Source organism: Zea mays, chromosome 9 (assembly GCF_902167145.1).
Source record: "Zea mays cultivar B73 chromosome 9, Zm-B73-REFERENCE-NAM-5.0, whole genome shotgun sequence".
NCBI classification, from domain to species: domain Eukaryota; kingdom Viridiplantae; phylum Streptophyta; class Magnoliopsida; order Poales; family Poaceae; genus Zea; species Zea mays.
In genome coordinates this window covers 144,751,482-144,759,408 of record NC_050104.1, presented here as the reverse complement: position 1 = coordinate 144,759,408, position 7,927 = coordinate 144,751,482, and the positions used below count along the sequence as shown (strand labels likewise).

Here is a 7,927-nt window from a genome sequence, read left to right as displayed (position 1 = left end):
AAATTCAATTCGACGTCCTCCAATATCGACATCCAAACGAAGCTATGGATTATATAAACTATTAAAAATAGCACATCAATAAAACTACCTCAAAATAGGTGAGGGTGAATAGACATCTATCATAGTTGAGAGGGAGCTAACTACACTTTTTCGGATCACACGGCCACGAGCCTGGATCAAGAAGAAACAACTGTAGCAAATTGCCAATGAACAAAAACAGATGTCAAATTCAAAAGAAGAGCTACACATTAGAGACAGGGATATCGTCACCACTGAAAAGAATAATTGCATGCTCCTGGCATATGATATTATGTGCAGATTACAATGATAGAACTCCACATGCACAAACCTCTGGGTTTTGTGTTTGTATTGGGTTACAATCTTCTGCATTGCAGACTTATATCTCCTTAAGCACGCAGGGTCACATCATGTCTAGAATCCTGGCATACTTCAGCAAATTTGGCGGCAAAAATAGATGACGCACAAGTTACTGAGGAATGAGGATCACAAGCAGCTCTAGATAGGTCCCAGTCCACCAATCAACTAAGCAGCCTTCCAAAAATCGTACGATCACGAATAGAACCTCGCCTTGCTTCTGTTTCTTCTACTACACTATATATATTGTGCTAATACTATTTTAGAAGTGTCCGCCATATCTTTCTCATGTACACCACTAGGGACCATATGGCGAGTCCAGCGGAAATGTAAAGTAGAGCAACACCGGGGGCAACTAGAGCACCTTGCGCAGGTACACTGCAAAACAGATCGCATAACATGAACCATATCATGTATCAATTTTTGAAAAAGAAAATAATAGCAAAGCTACAATACATGGGCAAACGAAATTTCATGTACCTTGGGTCTCTGCTGGCGAGAAGCAGAGTCAATGCTGTCATCTGCGTTGCTGTCTTCCACTTCCCTAAGTTGTTAACTGCAACAGCCTGTTGTGGCAAGTTGAAATTTCTTTAGTTGTTGAACGTCTATCAATACAATGGAACCAAAGAGTAAGGATAGAGGAACCTCAAGAGCTTCACTATTCTGAGATGCGGCCCATTCTCTCACAGCTGACATTGTAATCTACATACAAACATACGAGACAAAATTGATGTCAGTTTTTTAGCCCGTGGCAACTCGCAAGCAAGCAAGCTTGGCACATAGCAGCAGCAGAAATAACTCATACCACAAAGCAGTATAATCAACTTTTATTCATTAAAAAAAAAGAAAAAGGACAGATACATTTGTGCCAAAGAAAGAGAGAACTAAGGAACTAAAACCATCTCCAGCAGATTGAGAAAATGCGACCCCTTTCTCCTACAACCGGTGATAAAGGGAACTAGAAGGGAAAAACAAGGTCCACCAATTCTCCTTTCCAATCCCTTCTCCCCAATTTTGTTCTCAACTGAGAAAAACTCTCCCTCCTTCAAACAAAGGGGATCAGTTCTTCATTCCCTTTCCTTCCCTCACTCAACCCACCAGGTGCTCGACATCAGTTCGCATTCATCATGTACATGCCCCTGCGCCACGGACCCACCAAGCCACCAGGATCGTGTGTGCCACCGCACCAGGTCACACAACACAACATCATGAGAGAAGAGAGGGAGTCAGGTGGGCGGGCAGGCCCTGGCCAGACAGTCGGGTGCTGTGCCAGGTGCCAACAGGGCGTTTCTCGGTAGGGTATCAGGTGAGAGAGAAGAGGGAGGGGAAAAGGATACTTGTGAGGGAGGTGAAAAAGGGAAAAAAACTGAGGTAAAGGGATGATGTTAGAAGGGGTTTGCTGCAATACCCATCCCCCCTATCCCATGTATGTTAAAGGAGATTCCCTTATAGAAGACTTCAAGGGGAAATGGATACAGGATTGCTGGAGTTGCTCTAAAGCCAAAGCTACTCATGATAGCACATTCATAGGAAGGTTGTTTCTTATCTTTTATGTCAAATTAGGCCTGTTAGGTAGAGCTCCACCCTGATTCTCATTCTGGTGGGAAGCAGGTGGGAAGTAATTCTGGAGTGGCTTTGGTGAGGATTGAATGGGGAACAGTTTTTTAGCTCCCAATGTAAATGGAGAAGCGATTCATGTCAATATTTCCACCAGAATTTAGTTGTGTTTTACACATTGGGTGTCTAGGAGTGATTCCCACAGAATTTGGAGCTGGGGACACTCATAAATGGCCCCTTATATAACTTCTTAAAACACTTTGATTATCAAAAGAATTAACTGAGGCTCAGGCTTTAGTCTTGTTCCAAACAAGCCACAGTACCACATGGTGAAATGACTCCATTTTTACTAAGGGGAGCCACACTGACTCAACTAGGTCGTAGAGATTCCAAACACTTTCCATTTCATGAGCATATATGATAATATATATAAATGCATGCAGATGATACTACAAGCACCAAGTTAATGACCAGGCAACTGTAATCTCAGCGAAGCAGACAGTAATGCATAAACGTGTATCAACATAAGTTACAACAACATTCTGAAACTTCCAGATTTATGATTCTCCACCAAGATTAAAAAAATGAACAAATGGTTTCACTAAGTACTTTGGAAGTCGCAATGCAGATTGGCAGAGTAACTACCTCTCTCCCAATGATAGCAATGGAAGGGACTGTTAGAAGCCATGGCCCATCATTGAGCAGTGATGTTTCCAAAGGTTTGGTGCATAGTAAAACTAATGTCGCGGCTACCATAAGCTGCAGTAAAGAATTAGAGCAATTAAATTAGATCCTGTGAGTAGCTCATCTTGAGAACTGATATTCTTAGTTGTAAACATGCCAGGAAATGGTGGGCAGTGGAGAGAGAAAGAAACCTTGTCAGCCACAGGATCAAGAAATGCACCAAAAGGTGTTCCTAGCTGCATCTGTATATAAACCAGATCATCAGGAAACGTAAAATGAGTAAAAAAACTGGAACAGCAACCAAGTTTACCATATAATTCAGATAATATTTCCGGCATACCTTTCTAGCGATATAACCATCTAGCCAATCAGTGACTGCAGCAGCAAGGAAGATGCCTGTTGTGGCCGTAGCTGCCCATGGACCCTCCATGTAGAAAGCTGTTGGTATAGATGGTAACGAAAGATAAAAAAAAAAGAGAAACAAAACAATTAAACAATACATCTGCAGTCAAATAAACATTATTAGGTTAAACATAACAACAAACCAAACAACTCCAGAAGCCTTACTCATCTCACCTTTTATTTCAAACTTCACTATGTAAACAGAGCAGTTTATAATGCAAAACGGTGTTTTGCACGGCCATATGTACGGTCTGCTAGCCATAGCCTAACTGCCTAAGCGCATATAAAGAGCAATGTCCAGCAGAAACCAAAAGAAGTGTATTGTGTCTGAAGCAATAGCGTATGGTGCTTAATCCAGCTACATACAAGCAGGAGAAAAGACAAGTTGCTGAAGGGGGTTTGTGATCAAGTCCAAATGCATGAAAACTAAGTTGTTGGACCTTTCAAACAAACAAGTAAGATTTCATTACTTTATGCATGGATCATAAATATCGTGTCAATCCAAATCACTGCACCGACTCTGCGCATCAACAAGAGCTATAAGATGATGTATGCACAAAGTCATTTCAATAAAGAGTTGGGTTGTACGAACACAAGCTATCGTGCAGTGATGCTTCTTTACTTTATATGGATGATAAGTGTCATGTCGATCCATTTAATCACTGCACTGACCAGTGTTTTTAAAGCATAAGGCGAGGCAAGGCGTTGGACCGCCGCCTGGACGCCTAGGCGACGCCTTAAAAACACTTGCACTGACTCCATGCATCACCAAGAGCTAAAAAAGATGCATGTGCAAAGTCATTTCAATAAAGCTTTGGTATGTTAGGATAAGCGGAAGGTAATTGTTTTGACACTTGGACTTCTGGAAACTGGCAATGGGTACACATGTTTCAACCAGTCTCATTTCACAATGAATTTAATTTGGTAAAATTACTGAAACCGCAAATTTTGCTGTTCAAGCTGCATAAAAGATCCCTAGTGTTTATGTGAAGTAGCACATAGCCACGGTTTTTTTTCTGATCCTAACACCTAAGAGTACAAGAGACCTCGGTATAAGGTAAGACTAGTATCTGCCAGCAGCACTTCCTCCACAACCACCTCATTCAGCTTGATGTGCAGGTTGTGAATGGTGATGGCCAGGTACAGTAGGTTGGGATTATTAAGGAGTGGGTCATTGTGTAATTTCAGAAACATCAAGCCTTTAGTTATGTGCCGCAGTCCATAACCCCCAAGGTTATTTGCAAGTTGGATCATAAACTCTTTTCGTGGGTAGTTAAGGATAACATAGATCGTTTGTGCAAGTTACACATATGTACTGGCAGTCAAGAATTCAAGATTAAAAAAGTGAAATATGGATGTTAAGACAATCATATAACACCTCCAGCATCTGTCACTATTAAATGAGTAATAAATAATTAGAAGAGCTTATTCCAGGAACGAAGGTGTCTTCTCTAGGCTTCCACTGAATTACATGACCTTATCACCGCCGTGGGCTTCCAACATTGCTACAGCATATATACACAAAGGAAAAGCGCCAAACAAGAAACACAACTTCCCGTATCCACGATCCACCAGCCTCAAGTCCTCAACACGTCATGATCCGATCAGAGACACGGGGTAAAAGGTAAAAGAAAATAAACTAGACAAACGAAAAGCGACAAAACAAGAAACACAACTTCCCAAATCCACGATCCACTAGCGTCAACACGTCATGATCCGACCCGCAGAAGCAGAGACACGGGGTAAAAATTAAAGAAAATAAAGCGGATTAACTTACTGCTGATCAGAAGCGGCACAGCAGCGACGCGGCCAATGGTGAGCACGGTGGGCAGCGTGAGCAACCTGGGCGGCGCGGTCGCGGGCTCCTCCTTGGGCATCATCATCCCGTTCACCGGCGGCACGTCCTTGGCGAGCCCGTTCACGGCCGAGTCCCGCCTCTTCCTGGCCCCCGCCCCCGCATCAGATCCCATCCCCTCGCCGCCGGAATGCGGCGGCGCGCACAGCCCCCGCGCCGACGCGGCCGCCGACGGCCACCGGAACCGGCGGGCTGCGGCTGCGAGAGCGGCCGCCGTGTTCGGCAGGCGGCGGCCGGCGGGCGGGGGAGGAGGGTGAGGAGAAGGGGCGGGGATCCGGGCCGCCGGGCGGGGGGAGAAGAAGGGCTTGGCGGCTGCGGCTTTGATGAGGAGGGTTGCGTGGGTGGCGACGGATGTGGGCATGGGGCGGATTGATTTCTCGCACCACTCCCTACTCTTGTGGGTGGGCTGGGGTTGGGGGGGCGTAGGCCGTAGGCGCATAGAGGGGCGGGACGGTACGGGAAAGCCTCGTCTCGTCGTGTACGGGAGAGATAGGAAAAGAAGGGCCAAATCCTTGGGAAGGCGAGCTACGCGAGAACGGCGAGGCGAATGATTGATGGGACGCCGCACCGGAGCCCCCGTAGCAGAGTGGGGAGTCGGATGGCTACTGGTGGGCTGGCTGACGGCTGGATCCCACTAAGCAGCGAGCATCTGGCCACCTGGGTGGTGGTGCAGGTTTCTCGTGGGGCCGCCGGGGATCTGGATCTGGGTTGCTGTTCCTGCTTGACGTCCGGGGTTAGTATCTTGTGTAGTGGGCCACGTCGTGCAGTTGGGCAGACGTCGATAAAGAGAGGTACGTGGCCCACTGGCCCGTCACATGACGGACGGCTCGTACCATGCCCGACCTTGTTATTTCTCGGCTTCTTGGTGATGGCGACCTTGTTATTTCTCTACTGCTTCCTATTTTCTTTTTTATTTATCTTGTTTTAGTTAAGCATGTACTCCCTCCTCCAGTGTTATCGTTTTAGACAAGGTTTAAATCAAACTTATAAAATTTTAACTATAAATAATTATTTTATTATTAAGTTTTGAAACCTAATGTTTATATACACGTATTTATCTTAACAATTACATTTATAAAAATATAAATGTAATAAAGAGTTTATTTATTTTTTTAAAAAAAATAGTCAAAGTTATAACGACAACTAAACTAGAGGGACTAGTGTAGGCGCCTGTCGTACCATGCCCCCGCACGTCCCCCACCCATCCGCGACCGCTGTCGTCACCATCAATCATGCAAGGATTCGTTGTCGTCCAAGACAACAACGAGTTAGCGAAGAAGGTGTTCACCCCACGCCGACATTTGCGCCCCCGCCTCCCCTTTGACACCCGCCGCTCGCGCGATGTCCGACCTCCTTCCCCGCAAAACTCCATCGACGAGAGATAGCCGAGCGCCCGAACAAAGGATCCGGACCCGCATGGGCGCATGCTAACTCGCGCGCATTCCCCAGACGCCGCCACCGCTGCACCATCCGACTCAGGTGGCGGGTACGACAGCACGATGTCCGCTTGGAGCGTCGCCGGGTGGGTGATGTGGCGCATCCACAGGAGCAGGGCTGATGGCTCGATGTCGAGCAGTTGGCCGACTGTGCGGGGAGAGGCGCCCGGTCAAGATACAGGAGGAGCGGCGACCCCGCGAGTACGACCGGGAGCACAGCTATTCCGGATGGGCCAAGTAAGAAGCTTGCACCTCCTTTCCGTTTCCTCTCTCACTATGTATTGGCTTTTGTTTGTTTCATTTCTTGGTTGTTTTTTGTCTCAGCCTTATTCCTGTCGAAATCCAAATGCAGGGTGTTGGAGAACACCTTAAGGGATGAGGAGGAGCTCCGTGCCATTCTTGGTGATAGCATCGGCAACATGGAGCTCATGAGGAAACGGTGGCGACACGTCTGAAGTGTATTGCGTGTTGTCCGCGACTCGCAGACTCCTAGGCCAACCGGATGATGAGGCTGATCCACGCGTCACGTAGCAGGTAGAGGTGTGAAAACTGTGAACAGCTAACGTGTGGCGGCGACGGCGATGGCGGCAACCCGAGATCGCGAGCAGCAAGCAGGGTGTGTCACACACCGACGCGGCATCGGACACCGCGTGATGCGTGAGCGCGCGACCGATCTCAGCACCGTGACGAATCAAAGCCGGCACTAGGTGTCGGCGCTGGGTCCTAGAGGATTAGTGACAATACTCACCAATTTGTGTTTTGCGGAATTAGGAGTCCTCCAGTGTTATCGTTTTAGACAAGGTTTAAATCAAACTTATAAAATTTTGACTATAAATAATTATTGTATTATTTAGTTTTGAAACCTAATGTTTATATACACGTATTTATCTTAACAATTACATTTATAAAAATATAAACGTAATAAGAGTTTATTTATTTTTTAAAAAACAGTCAAAGTTATACCGACAACTAAACTAGAGGGACTAGTGTAGGTGCCCTGACGTACCATGCCCCCGCACGTCCCCCACCCATCCGCGACCGCTGTCGTCACCGTTAATCACGCAAGGATTCGTTGTCGTCCAAGACAACAACGAGTTAGCGAAGAAGGTGTTCACCCCACGCCGGCATCTGCGCCCCCGCCTCCCCTTTGACACCCGCCGCTCGCGCGATGTCCGACCTCCTTCCCCACAAAACTCCATCGACGAGAGATAGCTGAGCGCCCAAACAAAGGATCCGGACCCGCATGGGCGCATGCTAACTCACGCGCATTCCCCAGACGTCGCCACAGCTGCACCATCTGACTCAGGTGGCGGGTACGACAGCACGATGTCCGCTTGGAGCGTCGCCGGGTGGGTGATCTGGCGCACCTACAGGAGCAGGGCTGATGGCTCGATGTCCAGCAGTTGGCCGACCGCGCGGGGAGAGGCGCCCGGTCAAGATACAGGAGGAGCGGCGACCCCGCGAGTACGACCGGGAGCACAACTATCCTGGATGGGCCAAGTAAGCAGCTTGCACCTCCTTTCCCTTTCCTCTCTCACTATGTATTGGCTTTTGTTTGTTCCATTTCTTGGTTGTTTATTGTCTCAGCCTTATTCCTGTCGAAATCCAAATGCACGGT

The 7,927-nt window shown here is 47.2% G+C and overlaps 1 protein-coding gene across 1 annotated transcript; it reads right to left on the bottom strand.

Annotated features, from left to right (window-relative positions):
* Positions 1-248: 248 nt before the first annotated feature.
* LOC100284703 (CDP-diacylglycerol--glycerol-3-phosphate 3-phosphatidyltransferase) lies at positions 249-5,384 on the bottom strand. The gene is made up of 7 exons (NM_001157598.2): positions 4,796-5,384; positions 2,957-3,054; positions 2,808-2,858; positions 2,578-2,691; positions 1,021-1,077; positions 856-941; positions 249-753 (listed from the first exon to the last, which is right to left on the bottom strand). Exons 1-7 carry the CDS (start codon positions 5,232-5,234, stop codon positions 633-635), a joined length of 966 nt encoding a protein of 321 aa, NP_001151070.2. The 5' UTR covers positions 5,235-5,384; the 3' UTR covers positions 249-632.
* Positions 5,385-7,927: the final 2,543 nt, after the last annotated feature.

What these genes read in the sequence shown, in the direction of transcription:
- LOC100284703 (NM_001157598.2), bottom strand. Translation starts at nt 5,234, where the DNA reads ATGCCCACATCCGTCGCCACCCACGCAACCCTCCTCATCAAAGCCGCA. An exon ending in TTGATCCTGTGGCTGACAAG is followed by an intron (nt 2,692 to 2,807) that starts GTTTCTTTCTCT and finishes TCTTTACTGCAG; the next exon opens with CTTATGGTAGCCGCGACATT. An exon ending in TTGCTATCATTGGGAGAGAG is followed by an intron (nt 1,078 to 2,577) that starts GTAGTTACTCTG and finishes GTTTGTATGTAG; the next exon opens with ATTACAATGTCAGCTGTGAG.